This window comes from Salvia splendens, chromosome 2 (genome assembly GCF_004379255.2).
Source record: "Salvia splendens isolate huo1 chromosome 2, SspV2, whole genome shotgun sequence".
NCBI classification, from domain to species: Eukaryota; Viridiplantae; Streptophyta; class Magnoliopsida; order Lamiales; family Lamiaceae; genus Salvia; species Salvia splendens.
In genome coordinates, this window is record NC_056033.1 from 17035967 (window position 1) to 17056423 (window position 20457).

General features: G+C 33.1%; 1 protein-coding gene and 1 non-coding gene across 2 annotated transcripts; both read left to right on the top strand.

Annotated features, from left to right (window-relative positions):
- The first annotated feature begins 6265 nt into the window (after window positions 1-6265).
- LOC121762198 (two-pore potassium channel 5-like) lies at window positions 6266-7696 on the top strand. The gene is made up of 2 exons (XM_042158009.1): window positions 6266-7380; window positions 7458-7696. The coding sequence occupies exons 1-2, from the start codon at window positions 6374-6376 to the stop codon at window positions 7603-7605; spliced, it is 1155 nt and encodes a 384-aa protein (XP_042013943.1). The 5' UTR covers window positions 6266-6373; the 3' UTR covers window positions 7606-7696.
- A 772-nt stretch (window positions 7697-8468) lies between these two features.
- Window positions 8469-8552, top strand: TRNAL-CAA. Its single transcript has one exon. It is a non-coding gene; the product is annotated as a tRNA-Leu (tRNA).
- Window positions 8553-20457: the final 11905 nt, after the last annotated feature.

Sequence of the window (20457 nt, forward strand, 5' to 3'; positions counted from 1 at the left end):
TCTTCCTCTCAACTGATATCTCCCCACTCCTGCACAAACTTCACGATGAACCGGCATCCTCGAGAGGATCGGCGGTGACACAAACACTACTGGCGTGGGAAAATTCCCATCGGCAGTTTTAGGGTTTAGTGTGAAACTTGGAACACAAGCGAATGGGAAAAATAATTCTTCATTAATTAATGATGATTAATGAATAGTCTTATTTATAGACTAAGAACCCTATGGTTGATTCGACCTAACCTATTCATCCGGGAAAGCATCAATGAAGAAAACCTAAACGGAGCTTATAAAACGACCGACTCAAATAATGTTTAAAATAAAATAAAATGTTTAAAAAATAAAACATAATTTAAATAAAAAATAATTAAATAACTCCATCTACTCAAGTTGAGGGAGTACACGCCTATTTGGCTTTGTAGTCCCGAAACCTCTCTGGCTGCTTGATCTGCTCCCTTGGCCGGAGCTTCCTGACCGCCGTGTCTTCCACCTGCTCTTCTTCCCGCGGTGCTTCTGTCTCCGGCGGTGCTTCCTCTTCCATGGTCTCCGGCTGCTTCTCCTCAACCTCCTCTGCTCCAGTGGTCGGAGTTGGTGGTGTCGGTGTGCTCGTAACATAAAGTCATTTCATTTTTTAGTAAAATGTACTCATCTGTTCCATCGTAATGGATGCGTTTCTTTTCGGCACGTAGATTAAGAAAATTGTGTTAGGTGTGTTAAGTAAATGGAGAATAAAGTGGAAAATGAAAAAAGGTAGAGAGATGAAGAGAGAATAAAGTAAGAGAGGGTAAAATAGGTGTGGATAAATGTGTTGACTTTTACTAAAAGAGAAAATTACTTTATTACTATAGAACGTACCAAAATGGTAGAATGACTCTCTTACTTTTCCATCTCTTTTAATCTCTTTTACTTTATTGTGTTTATTTTTTCCATCTCCTACTTTATTAGTAGTTCTTTTTATTTAATAGATCACATAATTTTTTTTAATCTTCGTAAAAAAAATATTACATCCACCGCTATAAAACACAAAGATTACTTTTTAGACCATTTATTTAATGAATACCTATATAAACATTAGTCCTGTCTAGTTACGACCTGCAGTGTAATAAATACCATTCCGATTTGCAATTACTAAAGTAATAAAAAAACTACTACCTTCGTCCCAGCTTTTAAATAAGAAATATAAAAAACTGTGGCTTTAACGACGGACTTCCATGTTCGTTGGCATCATGACCTACGCCAAAATTCAGGGAATATCGAAGACAAAATATAAGCACTTTTATGTTTTTATAATTCAAAATTGTCTCAGAATTCCTCATAATATTATTTTTATCTTAATTAGTAAACTATTCATTGTGATATATTCGATGAAATATGATTTTTAATGAATTATCTAAATGTACCGTTAACATTTTCTTTAAAGACTACCTATTAAATGAAAGAAATAGCACCATATATTTAGACTTGACTAAAAATAAGTTTAAGGACTTATTAAGAAAATATTAAATGAAAGAGGAATGGTTGAAATAATCGGATGGATTGAAATTATTAGGAATTTAATTTTATTAGTCAATAATTTTTTCATTTGAAAATTATTTTTGAAATAAAGTATTTTAAATTAAAGCTCTTGTTATGATTTTTAATTTGATGGATGTATTGAATATCTATTTTTTTAAAATAATTATTTTTTTTAAAAATGATAAAGATGATAAAAAAAGGAATCACCTAGAATATTTTTAAAGTCCAAGGACTCCAAAGGTTCAAATAGCAAAGTTTATAGGCTATTTTTATAATTCACTGTTAAATAAATGAAAGAGAGAGATACAATTGAAGAAAAGAGAAGAGAGAAAAGAGAAAAGAGATGAGGGAGGTAAGAAGACTAAAACAGCCCTCAAGTCAATAAGATGAAAATGATATAAGTCTAAAACAATACAAAAATACTTCAAATATGATTAAATCTTTATACGAGATAAAAAAGAAGAAGTTAAATTTACATAGATTATATACACATAATAGCTTTATTTTAGTTCTGTTTTAGGATACAATTTAATGACTAAACCCTGCCATTTAAAGAAAAATATATTGAATTAGACTGTGAATTAATTATGGTAATAGTATTAATTAACACATTACATAATCAAATTACTAAACTTAATTATAAAATACTTTTATAACTTAATATATACTACTCCCTCCGTCCTACAATAAGAGTCACACTTTGTCATTTTAGTTAGTCCCATGACAAGAGTCACACTTCATTTTTACCGTAAATGATAAATTGGTCTCACATTCCACTAACTCACTTCACTCATATTTTGTTATAAAACCAATATAAAAAGTGGATTTCATATTCCACTAACTTTTCTAACCCATTATTCTTTACATTTCTTAAAACTCGTGCCAACAATAAGAATGACTCTTATTATTGTAGGACAGAGGAGTATTATATATTTTTTCAAATATTTAATTATTTTATAATATCTTGTTTTTTTCTTTGTCTCATATATTATTCTCTCCTAACTTTTTTTATTTTGATTTAAAAAATTTTCAAACCAAATCATCATAATTCATAGGTATAAATAGTGGCGGACGCAAGATTTTTATGATGGTTCCAAACATCAATGTAAAATGAAAGAAAATATAGTAATTGTTTAGAATTAAACTCTCAAATATATAAAATAAAAAATAAAAATTTTGTAAGAATCAAACTCATGTCAAGTATAAATAAGAAAAAATAAGAGCATTTATAGATATAAGAAGAATCAGTAAAAATGGAGTGAATAAACTCTTAGTTAAAATTTAAGTGGAAAACAAATAAATTGCTTCGACTGGGAATCAAACTCTCACCAATCTCCGCGCTAAAGATAGAGAAACAAGCCAACTACGCTACTGATATATTTGTGAAAAGCGTTAATATACATATACTAATACATAAAATTTTTGGGGGTTCCATGGGTCCCCCATGGCTCTTAGTAGGTCTGCACTGGGTATAAATCATCAATAAGTAACAATGAACCATTAATCTTAATACTATATCCGTTCCTCAAAAGTATGAATCTTTTATTTTTAGTCCGTCCTGAAGTCTTTAATTTTAGAATTTTTTTTCTCTCAAATGAGGTGTGACTCATTCTCTACTAATAAGAGCATTAGCAATGGGGGGCCGATCAATTGAGCAAATGATCGGCTTCCCCATCGGCCCCTCATTGTGGAAGAGGGGCCGATCACCGCCCCTTTCCACCTCCCCCATTTGAGTCGTTGCATCGGCCTTGGCCGATCCCATAGGGCCGTCGATCGACCCTCCATAGTGGTGATAGTGCCGACGATCGACCCTATGATTGATTTTTTTTCCAGTTTTGCTGAGAGAGAAAGAGAGATAGGAAGAATAGAAAATGTAACTCTAATTTTTATTTAAACTAATTTTATTAATTCTGTTGCAATTATTAGTGGGCCAATATTTTTATTAAATAAATGGAATATAGCTGGGAGATGACCTAATTTAGGTTTTCATCTAATTAATTAATAAGTTGTCACATATTTGAGATCAATTAAAATTTATTTCATGCATTAAATTACTTTTACATTTTAATTTAATTAAGTTGATAACATATTAAATATAGAAGAGCAAAAAAAATAAAATTAAAACAAAATATTGATGATGTGGAATGAAATGGAAAGTGGGATAGGCCATTCCATTGGAGAGAGATAGGTCCTTTTAAAAATAAGTGGGATAAAATGTTGATGTGGAAATAATAAAAAAAGGGCCATTTGGGAAGGTTCTTCTATTGCTAATGCTCTAAAACTTCAATCATTTTTTCTTTCTATCTCTCTTTTAGTTTATCAATTATCTATTAAACCCGTGTCCAACCAAGATTGCATATTCTCATGAGATGGAAGGAGTATATGAAGTAGTAAAAAATAAAGAATCATTTTTTTTTTATCAAAATGTGAATTATATATTAAAATAACATGGCCATAATGATCACATATTTCTTTGCATTATCTTTATCTTTATATTTATATGTTATTTATTTTTATTTTATTTTTTTGAACTTATTTCCTTTTATAATTAAATATCCAAAAATAAATATGTGAATATTTTTATTTTTATTTACTTTTAGAGATGGATACTTTACAATTAGAAAATAGTAATAATTACTAGTATTACCTTTTTCTTAATGAACATGAAAGGTGATTAAATAAAATTTTAAAAATTGAATTAAATTATACAAATTCTGTTAATTAAGGAAATTATGATATTGACAAAATTATTCCAATTATGTATATGCAATTATCTAAATTTATAACTATCCTTTTTTTATTTAGTATCGGAAAATTGTGTAAATCGTATTCTATGGATATTTTTTTTAGTTCATTGTAAATATTATTCCCTACGTCCTGAAAAGTTTGTCACATTTTCATTTTCTTCCATCTTACACAAAATTTGTCACATTTCATTTGTTATTATTTTTAATAACGAACTCATAATCTATTAACTCATTTCAACTTACATTTTATATAAAAGTAGAACTCATATTTGATTAATTTTTTTAACTTGTTTTCAATTATACTATTAACTTTTATAATTCATTATTTTTTATATTTATTAAAATTAGGGTGAAATCAAATGTAAATCCTATTATTGAACAAATATACTCCCTTCGTCCCATATAATTTGGGACACTTTGACTGGGCACGGGTTTTAAGAAATATAATGAAAAGTGAGTTGAAAAAGTTAGTGGAATGTGGGTCCTACTTTTATATATTAGTTTTATAATTAAATGTGAGTAGGAATGAGTTAGTGGAATGTGGGGTCCACTACTAAAAATGGTAACAGTGAAATGAGTCAAATTATGTGGGACGACCCAAAATGAAAAACTGGGTCAAATTATGTGGGACGGAGGGTGTAATATTTATTCAAAAATTTTGAATTCAAATCGTCACGTGGCACGCTTGAGAGTTGGAGATCGTGTATCAGATTACGATTTGCAAGTCAGTAGTATGACGTGTAGTGGTCCCCACTTGTGTGGGGCTGTGGTTTATTCTGTTAATTAATCAATCGCGCGCATAAGGCCATCCACAACGCTGTCTCTATACCGTCTCTTAAACCGTCTCTTAACTACTATTTGAGCACTATTTGAGGGCCCCACTGTCCTTTTTTCCTCCATCTCTTAACTAAGAGACGGAACCTGCAACGCTCCGTCTCTTAACCGTCTCTATACCGTCTCTTAATTACTATTCATTCAATTTAATTTATAATTTTTTTTAAAACCCAATTCAATTTAAACAAACACACTTTATTAAAATTAAAACAATATTACAACTTAACATTAAAAAAAACGAAGACATAATTAAAATTCTAAAAAAATAAAAATGACATAATTTAATCTTCTCCGCCAAAGTTTTCCCAAATGTCGGCCGTTTGTCCAGTCGCAAGCTGCCGGATGGCTGCAGTACATTTCTGCAGCGTCGTGTGGCTGGGACGACCGACCGCGTCGAACCCTTCTCGGAAGAACTCCTCCCTGGCCGCCAAAGTATTCGCTATGTGGAGAAATAGCGGTTTCCGCATGCGGAAACGGCGACGGAAATAGGTATCTCCCCAAATCGGGTTATCGCAGAAGTAGTCGCGTACTAACCGTGCGGCGGCTTCCTCCCGGTTCCGATTGATGTACTTCCGGGGGCGTCGTGGGGGTGGTGCGGCTTCCTCCGCCTCTCGTCGTCGATCTTCTTCGAGTGATTGTTCCATTAATTGGCGCATTTGCTCAAAAGGATCCATTTGTTTGAGTTGATTGAAGATGGAAATTGGAGTGATAGAGAGGATTTGAGAGGAATAGATGTGTGTTTGTGTTTGAAATGAGTATGGAATATAATTATTTATAGAGTAAAAAAATTAAAAATTTAAAAAATGAAAATAAATATTTAACGGTAATATTACCGTTTGAAAAAAATTTTTTTTATTAAAAATCGATTTTTTTTAAAAAAAATGAATTATTGCGTCATCAGTGACGACGCCCACTCGCGGGCCAGCGAGTGGGCGTCACGCACGCATGGGGACGTGCCACGTGTCCCTGGCGCGTGGCGAGACAGCTCGTCTCGTGTCTCTCCGAGACGAGCTACGCGACGAGACGGTCGCGAGCTGGAGACGAGATGGGCGCTGCAATGCGTCTCGCGGGGGTCTCGTCTCTCCGAGACGAGACGCGAGTCCGGCGCGAGACGCGTTGTAGATGGTCTAATAAAATGTTTAATTCTATCTTCTCTCTCTTCTCTCATTGGATTTTTCTTCCGCCTTCGAAAAAGACTCCGCTGTAAATTGAGCGGCGCAGCCATTCCTATTCGCCGCCCCTTTTCCATCTCAGCCGAAATCTCATAGTTCGCTTGATGAATGGAAGCGGTGGAGCCCTTACTGATATCCACCACCTCTACTCCAAATCTCTGTGATTTCGTCATCACTCTCCATTCCCCCCTTTCCCAAACCCAATCCCTGGACGCAAACCCTAACTTTTACCAACAACACGATGACGAAGAAGAATCCGAGCCTCCGCCTCCGCCGCCGTCCTCCTGCGGCCGGAAGAAGATGCAGCGCAGTAAAACCGCCCCGGCGATGGTCGTCATGAAGGATTACCGGTCTCATCCCGCCGCCGACGACGCCAATTTCGAATCCGGTTCCCCTTCGCTCGTCCGCCAAGCCGCGATTCTGCTTGTTTTGTACCTAGCCCTAGGCATCGTGATCTACTCCTTCAACCGCGACCACTTCTCCGGCATCGAGACTCACCCCGTCGTCGACGCGCTCTACTTCTCCATCGTCACCATGTGCACAATCGGCTACGGCGACATCGCCCCCACCACCCCCATCGCGAAGGTGTTCGCCTGCGTTTTCGTGCTCGTCGGATTCGGATTCATCGACATTCTCCTCAGCGGCGTCGTCAATTACGTGCTGGATTTGCAGGAGAACATCATCCTCGCCGGAATCAAGCCTTCGCCGGCGAAGGGCTTCTCGGCGAGGAATTACATAGTGGATGTGGCGAAGGGGAGGATGAGGATCCGATTGAAGGTCGGATTAGCCCTAGGCGTGGTGGTGCTGTGCATCGGGATCGGAATCCTGTTCCTCCACCTGGTGGAGCGCCTCAATTGGGTGGATTCCGTTTACCTGTCGGTGATGTCGGTGACGACGGTGGGGTACGGCGACAAGGCGTTCAAGACGATAACGGGGAGGCTGTTTGCGTCGGTGTGGCTGCTGCTGTCGACGCTGGCGGTGGCGCGTGCGTTTCTGTACCTGGCGGAGGCTAGGGTTGACAAGAGGCATCGGAAAATTGCGAATTGGGCGCTGCATCGGGAAATCACGGTGGAGGATTTGTTCGCTGCTGACCTCAACAACAACGGCTTCATTAGGTAAACACTAATCCCCAATGTGTGCTTCCTCTTAAATTTATTTTGTCGATGCGTTGATGGGGTTGAAATTGGGGCAGTAAATCGGAGTATGTGATCTACAAATTGAAGGAGATGGGAAAGATTAAAGAGAAGGATATTATGCAGATATGCGATCAGTTCAACAAACTTGACCAGAATAACTCGGGAAAGATCACTCTTCCTCATCTGCTCCAGAATCCTGTATAGCATTTGTTTTGTTTATACACTCATTGTGGGATTTAATTAATGTGTGCATATACAAACTGGACTTATTTGATTGACACATCATTTGTTGTTATTTGTAGCATACAATTAGTTTAGACAGTGGTTTTGCCACAGGCAGTGTGGCGTTTTCCTTTTATAAGAAACATGAACACCTCCGAATCAAATTTCAAATAAACTTTCAAGTATGAAAACAGAGCACTGGCAAGAAATTTGTATGATCTCGTTGGAACTGTTGTTATGATTCCAATTATGAGTTAAGTTTGTGGTAGTTAGTTTATGATCCATCTCCAATGAAAAATCATGCAACAATGTATGATACTGTTGGTAGACGTCCTCCTCCCCCACAGTCTTCCACCGCAGACAGAGCTTGAGTTGTCAACCAACCTGCAATGAAAAAGGAATATAAGTAGATCGATGAGAGTCGACGCTTCTAAGTCTAGATACAAGAGCATTCAACGTGACCAATCCAATCCAATCCAATCGCTTGTGGAATGGGATCATTTTTACATTGCATGGGGGGTGGGGTGAGGTGAGGTAAGGTAGACAAACAGGAATGTGTTTTTGGGAACAACGTTTCTTGAGCATAACTTCACTCTCTAATTATATCCGGAATTTTTTCAGACAAACAATAATAGTTTCTACAGAAATCTGTATACATTATCACATGTACAATACTAAAAGATTTTCTTTAATTTGTTCTTTTGGCTGCAAAACTAGTACTGGTACTACTACTTAATAAACTTGAGCCATCGAAAACATACTCCATATGCCTCGCCTCGCCTCGCCTTGCTTTATGTTAATTGTACTGATTATTTTAAACAATACATTCATGATGATAACATCTAGTCAGGATGGCCGAGTGGTCTAAGGCGCCAGACTCAAGTTCTGGTCTTCGAGAGAGGGCGTGGGTTCAAATCCCACTTCTGACATTTTTTCCTATTTTTTTAATGACAATTTTAACATCTTATTTTGTTACACCAGCTTCTTGCAATTAGTCTTCGACTTATTAATCTATATTCCATGCCTCTTAATTTCGTGTTTAATCTGTTAATAATTTTGGTGTGACTTCATGTACCATGCCTTTCCCATTTGGCCTATTAATATACTTGTTAGTGAGATTATTATAATATGACCGGTCCTTTTTTGTAAAGTCCATACTCTCCTAGCAAAATGTTTGGTATGATTAAACGACTGATATATTAATAAAACGATATAGTTGAATGTATATGCCTGTTCAATTAGCCACAATAACATTAATTTTCAACTCCCACTAGCTAGATTTTGTTATCTATATTTAAAATCAGTATTCGGTGAGAGTGTGTTCATATGGTTCAACACAATATCCTTCGTCTCATGAATTTACATATATAGATTACACACATAATCATATGGTTCTATTTTCATGAAATTAGAAATGTAATGTTTCGGTATTAATTTGGTCGAATATGAGAATATCTATACCGGGTAGCATTAAGGTGACATCATGTTTAGAGTGACACCATAACACTAATTCTATCCCTTAGATCAATAATATGGACGCCTAGGATTGAATTGATGAAATAAAGTTCGGATTGCAGTTTTATGTGTCAGATATTGCAGGCATGTATTTTAGTCAATTCCAAAAAAAATTAAATTAGAAACGGATTTGGCATATCCACATTTTAGCCGCATTCCTGTAATTGAAGGAAGACTGCATACCACAAAGCTATAATTAGCAATACTGCGAGAACAAAACTGTAATCGTTTGAATAAAATTATATCAGGAACAAGTATAATTAAGTAAACTTCAAATATTACTTGGTAACACTGCAATCTATTAATATATAAAGTGCCAGTTTTTCCGAACGCCACCCGGCAACATTTTGGCGGGAAAATGAAGTTTTGTTACTCTTTATTTTTCATTTTTATTGCGTTTTTTTGTGAATAATGTTGCTGTCATTCATGGTTTCAATACTGTATGTTTTTTGTTTTTCATTTTTTTAGCCTTTGTTTGATTGGTTTGTGCAGTTCACCATATAGCATATTCCTATTATATTACAATCACAAAACACAATGAAATCACACTTTTCAAAGGTGATTGAGATATATATCTTCTCCAAATTCCAATGCTTCATTTTCCTGAACAAGTATAAAGGATATATTAGTTGTGCACATTTACAACATGAACAATTGATTAAGTGAAATAGCAAATACATAATGATTAGGATATGCATATATTCAATAAAGATGAACACAATTGATTATTACTCACTTTGCAAGGATATGTATATAGTTTACCTTGAATCATGGAAGGGATTAAGAGAAATAGCATAGACATAAATCAAGAGGATATGCATATTTTCAATACAAGATTAACACAATTGATTATAACTCACTTTGCAAGGATATTCATATAATTTAGCTTGAATCATTTCTATAGAGATTAAGAGAAATAACAAAGACATAGTTAGTAAGATATGCATATGTTCAATAAAAGATTAACACAATTAATTACTACTGATTTTACAAGGCATAAAGAGAATTAGTATAGAATATTATGGAGAATATAAATATATTTGAGGTTTAATATTGGAAGGGATTAATAGAATTATCCTCTGGACTATTAGTATTCACCTTAGCACTATATGTAGCCACTGGAATTTTTTTATGTTCCAAAAATGGTGGTTAATACATGGATGTCAGGGCTAATTTAACTAATAGTAGCTGCATTAATAAAAAATTAATCATTTATTGTTATATTTATTAGTCTTGCAGTTTATTAAAATCATATGATTGAAGAACCAATACATTCAATTCATATTCTTTAAGTTTTCAGATTTCAATATCCAATTTTTCAAAGTTAATGTTACTTTCTTTGAGTTTCCAGATTTTAATATCCAATTTTCGGTTGTGGATTAGTATCTTAATCTCAAAACTAATAGACTACTTAAAGTTTTATACATTAATTCTGTTACTTTTGTTTTGCTCCTTCTTCCTCTTCTGTATTGCACAGATTGGTGTGTAATCTTAAAGTCTTCAAACATGTGTGTAATTATATGTTAAGGTAACCTGCAGATCGAATCACAAGTTGGTTAGTATGTTAGTATAAATTATATACTTCTTAAAGATGTTTAAATTAAATGTGTTACCTAATTTATATTCATTCATTCATTCATTTATTCATTCATTCATTCATTCATTCATTCATTCATTCATTCTTCTTCTTCTTCTTCTTCTTCTTCTTCTTCTTCTTCTTCTTCTTCTCGTTTCCAGATTGTAGATTGTAAGATGTTAAAATTCTATCTTTATAGAATATTAAAGAATCCTGCAAATCCGTATAAAATATGGGTTAGTTTCTTAATCTGACAATAATATATTTATTAAAGCTAATAAATGGAAGTACTTACCTATTATGTGTTCTTTCTTCTTACTCTTCTCTTTTCAACATTGTAGAGTGTAGAATATTAAAGGTTTAAGCTTGCATCCTGTCTCTTTCTTCTTTGTGTAATGATTGCCTCTATTATTCTCTCTCCTTCGCCTTCACATTGAGACATATTTGCAGATTAGAAGAGGTATATAGGCGTGCATCTTCTCCCTGCTTCTTTTCTATTGGTTGCAGCAGTATTTCTCTCTCTTCCTCCTTGAAAATGAGAGGCGGCTCATCTCTCATTAGGGATTTTTTATCTCTTGGTATGCCTGCAAAATAGGGTTGATATTAATAGGGAAACACTAACTAATACTCATTTATTACTATGTAAGGTGGCCCAATTAATGCACCCTATATTTAATACAACATGCATAAAAATCCACATTGATTGAATATATATTTAGTAGTTGTATTAAATAACTTATTTCTTCATATCAGCAAATATTTTTTAATCGAATTTTTGTTTTTTATTCCTGATTTTGTTTGATTATCATTTATTTGTGTTATTTGAAAGGTCTCACTCATGATTATGTCTGTTTTCCTAATTTATTTGTTTTTATTCTGCTGTTTCTGCAAATAAACAGCAACAAACATCTATAAATACCCTTTTTTTTCTTTGTTTTCAACTTTTTTCTATTGATCTTGATTCTCATCCACTTTTATTTGTGAACCTGAAAAGAAGAAACAGAAGTCAATAAATGATTGTGCTTATGTGATAGTTTTGTATTTATAATATATTGTACTGTTTCTTAAAAAATAAATTATTGTGTAGTCTGTGTTAAGAAATTTTTACCATCTCTCTAACATTGTAGTTCTCTTCCCTACATCTTTGTCATCCACTTATATTCATGTCATGGAATATTGATATTGTGTACCTCAAAACAATGAAGATCAAAATTAGTGTATATGTGCATCTTACTCTATTGAATTTGTTTTATCTACATCAGAAACAGTCTCCATTATGGCTCCCTATGTTACCTTGCTCCAGAATCTTCACACTGCCATTACTAACTCTATTGTTAAGGTCCGTTGCGTTTGTGTCTTTGGAGGTCTTTCTGATGACAATAGGGATATCAATACAGAATCTGTTTTTCATGATACTAAGGTATATTCAAATTTCATTATATTAAGTTGTATCCTAATCTTATATCTGTTATTTTTAATTATTTAGATTAGATTATATATAGATTAGATTGTTCTTTTTCTGCAACTCTACATTACTACTTCATTAATCATACTCATTAGAATGCTACTTCAGTTTAGTATAGGAGAACTGACCTTTGCTATTTTTTTTCTTCTGTTTCATTCTTATTTTTTATGCTCTCCATCTTTTTCCAATCTTTGATACTACTTTGCTATCTTCCTATTCCACAGTTTTTAGGCTGAAGTGTATAAAAAAGATTAGGAAGTTATTAAGAATAACATTATTTATAATGGAATAGGGTTAGAATTATTTACCAGCTTTCTGCCATTTATAAGTATTTCATTTGATCTTCAATGTCATCATCCTTTATCCTTTTTTGGAATCTGCATCATGCAATTGAGAATATATCTTCACCTGCAAAAGAAAAGACATATAATTTAGTGTATATGTTAGGTTTTTGATGTATATCTATATATCTAATATCTAATATCTATTATATTGATCTATTTCTCATGTATGATCTTTATCTCATCCCTAATATCTAAATTATTTTATTATTAGGGGACATACATTCAAGTCACATTTCTAAAGAAAGTACTTCAGAATCTGGAGCACACACTTAGAGAAGTAGGCATCTATTACATAAAAAACTTCTTTGTTAGGGATAACACCCTTAGAAACAAAGCTACTAATCATCCATATAGACTCATAATGAATTACAAGACTGAGATGTATGAAGTCAGAGATAATGATTTTCCAGCCATGGTTTTTTTCATTTAAACCATTTGGTGAAATAGCAAGCAATGAGAATGAAGAACAATCATCCTTTTTTGGTATAAATCTTTTGATATATTTTGTGTTGCAGATCTTATTTTTCAATTGTTTGGTAGACGGATGTCATCTTTCTCTTGGCAGACATCATTGGGGTCATTACTTCACCTGGAAGAGTTGTTAAGTAAAGTAGATATAGATAGATTGAAGTTGAAATAAGTGATGAGAAGTAAGTTTTATTCCATTTTAAACATTCAGATATCATAATTATATTTATCTGATTCTCTACTTCAAACTAACTGTGCTACATTTGTAACAACAATAATAAAATATTGTGTACAATTTGGGATTCTAATGTGGAATCTTATTTGTCTCAATTGACAAATGCTGAAGGGACTGTTCCTTTGATCATAGTGCAGTTTTGTAAACCTAATGTTTTCAGATGTGTGTTTCTATCTTATTAATGTTTAGTTTTATGGATGTCATGTATTGGGCTTAATATTTCTTTATTAAATTTTTAGGTGAGGTTGGTGTATCCACTCATTATCAAGCTTCCAAGATTTTAATCAATTCTGATATTGATGAAGCAATATTAATGAAGTGAAGGAGTTTAGGAACAGGTATTGTTCTTCAGATGGATAAGTATTAGTTATTTAATGGTGTATGATTTTAATAAATTTGATTTATACTGTATAGAATTAAACAAGTTTCTTGTTGATCAAACTGGAGTAAGGGTTAGTAAAGAGTTTGATGATCTTGATGTCAAGTCTCTTGGTGATGTTGTTTGTTTGGAGGTATAGAATGTTCTTATTTATAAATAAGTTTTTATATATCCATATCATTTCTTAAAGCATATTGTATTTAATGTCCAGATTGTAGTTTTATTTAATATTGGAGTAGTTTATTTCTAAATTTGGTCATCAGGATGGATCCTATTGGATTTTTGGAAAAGTTGAATCAATTGAGTCTCATTTTGGAGAATGGTATTATTTAGCATGTAAGACATGTGTGAAGAAAGTCAGAGTGTTGGATGACAAGAAGTTTAGGTGTGACTTCTGTATTAAGAATTTTGATGTAACTGTGAAGAAGTACTAATCTGTTTTCTTTTATTCTTGGCGTGTCTTTGGTTTCTTTTGTTATATTTTGCAAGAAGTTATTAAATTCAATACCTTTTTCCTTTTATTTAGGTTCAGGTTTTTTGTGAACATTGTTGATGACTCAAGTAATGCATCCCTTTTGCTGTGGGATAGAGAAGTTGTTCAACTTATTGGAAAAATGGTGAATGACTTTATAGGGAGTAATATGGAGGTAATATGCCTGTTTAAATCAGAGTTCAGCTTCAGTAGTAGTTATATTTTCTATTTTAATGTGTTTTATTGTTGTTTTAGAATTGTGCTATGGAGTATATTCCTAAGAAGATTGAGGAGCTGCTTGTGGGTCAAGAAGTGTTATTTAAGATTCAAAGTAGGAATAGCAAGGAATATTATCGCAGATATCCATATACAGTTAACAAAATCTGTAATATTCTAGAAGATTGAGGAGCTGCTTGTGGGTCAAGAAGTGTTATTTGTTCCTCAGAACATTGCATCACAAGTTCTCAATACTCACACCTAATTTATCAGTTGTTACTAAGCAAAATAGGATTGAATGGATTGTTGAAGGAAGTGTGAAGCGATGCTTGGAAGATGAGTTTGATAGCTGTGATTATGCCTATTTTGAGAACATCAAGAAGAAGATGAAGAAAGTGAATGTGATTGAAGATGAAGATGAGGCTTCTGTCATCTATACTCAAGATTTGTCTGGTGCTGATTAGATTTGGGAAATCTAAAGAGTTTATCTATTTTTTTTCTTGCTTAAGTGTTTTGAACATTTCTGAAATGTCATCTTAGTTTTTTGAAGGTTTAATAGTTGGATTATGTTACATCAGGTAACAGTTCTGGATTTTGGTTGGGGTCATTATCTATTTTGGTATTAGTAAACATTTCTAAGTTGAATTTTATTTCTAATGATGGCTGATGGTTGTTTTTGTTGAAGTATTTATTTGGTTGAAGTTTTATCAGTTATTAGTTTATCTTTCTTTTGGTTTTCTATCATATAGCATAGTCATGTCTGGACTTATTTGAATATTAAGTAAGATAAATACTGATGCATTCCAGTTAGTAAAAGTAGTAAATGGTTTACTAATTTTGTTTTTTTGCTAGACTCTATTGCATTCTTTCTTTTTAATCTTTTCTACTGCATTATTCTATTCAATAGAGGTTTATTGACTAACTCTTTTCATGTTATATGTCTAGACAACTGATTTCCTGATTTCTGTTATATTATAAGGTTTAGTGATTCTATTTTATAGCTAGACTCTTCTGCTTTTCTTCTTTTTAATCTCTTTTACTGGATTTTTCTTCCTTTAAGTAGATCAGATGTGAATAATAATTTTAAAATGTTCAACAGAAATAAGAATAGTATCATATGTGCTATCTGTTCTTATTTGATGTCTGTTCTTATATGCTTTCTGTTCTTATTTGCTATCTTTTCTAATTAGATCAGATGTGAATAATATGCCTTCTATTGGATTTTTAATTCTTATTTGCTATCTGTTCTTATAGTTATAAATAAGTATCCATTTCAACTTAATAATGCAGAGAGGATTTAAGTAATGCATAAAAATTAAATATCATCTTAAAATTCGATAGTTTGAAAATTAGAAGCAATTTGTTGCAAATCTAATTATGTAGATTCTTAATTCTTAATCATGATCCAATTCTTTCACCTTACATGCAACATGTGTAGTATTCATTTACAAATCATAGCAAATGTCTTTATGTCTTTGGAAGGCAAGTAAACACTCTGTTGTTCCTTAAATCAAATATGTAAGTCTTAGTGAAAGTCATCTTCTACATGTATTTGAATAGATATTCTGTTGTTTCATATATGCATACAATATTAGATCCAACTATCAGATACGGCTATTTATTTCCTTTTCAGCATAGATACATATTTTAAAATCAGATCTTGCTCTAATTTTACTATATTTTAGATCTGAAACTAACTGTCATACACATATCAGAGTAGACATATCTAAATTTTTCTATCATTCTCAGAAATAGATCATTGTCTATTTATCTCAGTATTCAAGTTTTGCAATTTTCTTTTTAAACATGCATATCCAGTAGTTTTTAAGCCCAAAATGTATCACAAACCCTAATATTTTGGCAATTGAAAGGTCATGTTGGAATCTGTGTTGCTTTTTAAGTAAACACCTTTTTAAGAACACAATTTCTTTAAATAAATCCCTCGTCTGTTGCAGTATTATGTGTTTTACATTTTTGTGTGTATGCAATGAAAAAGTTGAAGAGTTCCACAACTATAAATGGTTGCTCCTATGAAGGTGTATCAACTGAAGCCTCAAGTGAGTATTATACCTCTGATTGCCTTGATGAATTGACTGCAGAATCTTTTTATCCTTCTTCTTCTTGCATATATCATTGTCTTTCAATATTTCTCCTTTCATTAAACAATTGTAAGTACTTTATTTTGGAAAAAAGTTGCAGTATAATATAATCTCCTTTCACAACATGTATAGAATGTATATTACAATATAATTCATAAATTCACAAAATCTGGTTTTCTACTTCTTCTTTTGAGCAATTTGAAAATGATTTTTAGAAGGTTACAAAGTGTTGAATTCTATCATTGTCCAGCAGTGAAATTCATGTAGAAAAAGCATTCTGAATTTTTTTAAACTCCTCTTTTATCCAAGTATTTTGCATCAAGTATTTTATTGATTAAGATAAGATGAATTCTACAATATTTGAATGTATAATATTTTGGTTTTGTTTGGAATCATATGATTATATTTCTATTTAGTTTTTATTGAACTATTCTATTTGCATTAGTTAAACAATTGGTTGAAATTTTTAATCTTAATAACAATGATTTTTATTTTGTATATATTTAATATAAGTAAATTATCAATTATTTATTCGTTAATATTGTTGTACTAAAATTTTTTTAAGCCTTTGTTGGTGGATCAGTTGAGAATCCTATTATTATAAATGATGTTATTGGTGATGAACTTGGTCCATCTATTACGGAAGGGAGCACTGTTGTATCGTCATCTTTGTTTCAATCTGGAGGTATATTTCTATCATTGTTTAGATTGTGTTGTATCAATTTTTTATCATGTTAGAATGTTCACTTTTATTAATTAGTTTAGTTTTTTTAATAAAACATTATTTTTATTGCAAATTAATTAAATTAATTAATTTTTCTATATGTAGATTATTGGGATATTGGTGATGCTTTGTTCTCCTATTCGCATTGTGGTATGCTAGCCGAGTGGTATGAATGAGAATATTGAGATTCCTTTCATGATAGCACCTCCTGAAGTTTTATTGCGTCTGATGTTCTCTAACGATGCCAAAAGTGTTCACTTCTTGAAAAATATTCGTTCATATAATTCTATGTTTTGTTTTACTTCTTTGGGAGGTAAAATTGATAATAGTATGAACACCGGTCGTTCTCCATCTGTTTTCTGTCTACATGGTCAAAATTACCACTTAATTGGTAGTTTGCTACCACCGCATAGTGCACGTCCCAAGTTTGCTCAGTTGTATATTTTTGACATTGATAATGAGATCAATTATAGGATGGGGTCTGTGAGGTATATATATATATATATATATATATATATATATATATATATATATATATATATATATATATATATATATATATATATATATATATATATAGGGGTGTGATAAACTACAAACCCTCAATAATACAAACTATACAAACTTTAATCCTACTGACTTAATACAATTAATCACCGGTTAATATAAGAGATTTTTCTAATGTCAACTGAAAGTGAGGATTTTTGCACGTGTGTCGTGTGCACGTGTTCCTCCTTTCAACAAGATTTATAATTTTCCCACTAATGCAACAAATATTACGAAGTATAAGCGGCAAGAGCGGGGTCGAACCACAGAGACTAGGGACCTACTCGAGATTGTTTCTACGACACAAACGGAAAAGTGATCGGCTGCTGCCACGCAACGAGAGGGTTGAGTTTTAACTCTAGACCTGGGAAATTAAACCTAATCTATTCTATCTACTGGGTCCAGAGAATGGAAATTGCTTGAAATATAAATGCATGCATGATTCGAAACTGAATTTAATTTTGGGACATTCACTGAATTTCCTGGGTCAAGCAAATAAGTTTCCTAAAACAGCCAGACACAGACCGTAAGAAAAGCAGCAGAACAGATTTCCCTAAATAGCTACTAACAAGAAAGCTGCCACTAACAAACTAAAGCAGATCTGATTCTAACTACCAGCAAACTTCATCTTCTTCATGAATCCAAAGGGAAATACAAAACAAAACAGAGCATTAAACACCATGAAAACAGAGCAATCTTAGATCTAAATTTAAACATGAAATTAAAGCCTAAACTAACAGATCTACGCTACTGGGTCTAGCAGAAAGCGGAATAAACACAGATTAACCTTGCATGCATCACCTAAACTAACAGATCTTAGAAATCGAGCATGTGATTAACTAGATCTCAACCTCTAAACTATTGGAAATCATGTAAACATCATGGATCTAAACATTTAAGCCACCAATTGCGAAAAGCATCCAAGAAACATGAGTAAATAACATCATCAACATGAAAATAAACACCGAAGCTTCATAAAACCAGAAATAGGTCGAGATCCAAAGGCGGAGTCGTCAATTCCTCCGATGAAACTCGAGATCTAACTACATCGTCTCAAAAGCGGTAAAGAAAGCAAGGATCCAACGTCGGAGTCGTCAATTCCACCGTCGAAACCATTGAACTAAGCTAAGAAATCAGCAACTAAACTAAACTAAGCTAAGAAAGCGGTGGCGTTAAGCGTCTATGAGAGTTTTCTACCTAAACTACGAGAATGGTAGCGTTAAGCGCTACCGAGAACTTCCTACCTAACTACCATAGCGTTAAGCGCTCCTCTTCTTCATTCATATTGATCCCTTTATATATGAAGGCTTCAAGCTCGAATCCCTAGGGTATGCTCTTCATGATTTGACGTTTGTACCCTTAAAATATGATCTTTTAAATTTGCTCCTTTCTTCACCTTTTCTGCTCCATTTTCCCCGCCCCGGGTAATTTGTGTGCGTTCCTAGGTCCGACAGATTTTTCACACACCTGCTCTCCTGATAATTCTCCTTGACCTAGTGGATTTTTGACACTTTTTACTCCTTTTATGCTCATTTTGCATTTGGTCGGTCAATTTGCAGCATCGACTTGACCCAGCAAATATCTGCACACTTAAGCTAAAATTTGCGCATTATCTCCCCAAAAAAGCATGTAATATCACCCAAAACCAATGCATGAAACGAGCCTTATCATCAACATTTCCTACAAATCTGTACACTCCGTTGACATCGAACAATCTGAATTTGTACACCCCCGTTGACATAATTTGTACACCCTGTTGACATCAGTCCCCGTTGACAGAATTTGTACACTCCGTTGACATCAGCCCCCCTCCCCCCGTTGACAGAATTTGTACACTCCATTGACATCAGCCCCTGTTGACATCAGCCCCCGTTGACAAAATTTGTACACTCCGTTGACATCAGTTTGTATAGTTTGTATTATTGAGAGTTTGTATTTGATCACACCTATATATATATATATATATAGAGAGAGAGAGAGTCTCATTATTCACAAATCCACTCTTAAAGATCGAACCACCGAACCATACCAAATTAGGGTTTTTTATCTAGTTTTTTATGGATGAGAGACACAAATTTATCATTTATTTTCGCCTTCATCACGAGCCTATTTTAATTCATCCGAAGGTAAATAAGTCATACAAACATGTTACAAAGATTTTACTTCATTCCAGTAGGTTTTTACTTCATTCCAGTAGGATTATTACTTCATTCCAGTACGTAAATGCGGTTTTGCCGTCGCGTGCCGTTCTTTCTCTCTACAATATCTATCACCACCACCACAACGCTAATATGGAGTAATAAACACATGGAATGATGCAATAAATTATTGGGATGAAGTATGTGAAGTCCTACTGGAATGAAGTAAAAACCTTATCCAATGAAGTAATAACGTTTCTGAATGAAGTAATAAACGCACTTGAATAAATTGCATTTTTTAATGTAAATAAAGTAAAAACTCAGGTCAATGAATTCAAATGAAACATATGTTGAATCATTTCAAAACCTACTGGAAGAAAGTAAAAACATGTTGTAGTTTCAAGGTATTACGTACGGAATGAAGTAATAAACCTATACAATGAAGTAAAATGGGCTTGAAATGAAGACCGAAAAATTTACACAGCAGCACATCTCATCAAAAAAACTAGATCTAATGGCCCAGATTTGGTCTCTAGTTCGGTCTTTAAAATTGGTTCGACATTGATCACAACCCTATATATATATATATATATATATATATATATAGGTCCATGATCAATTGAGATTTTTTAGGTTAATTGAGAAATGAGATGTAAT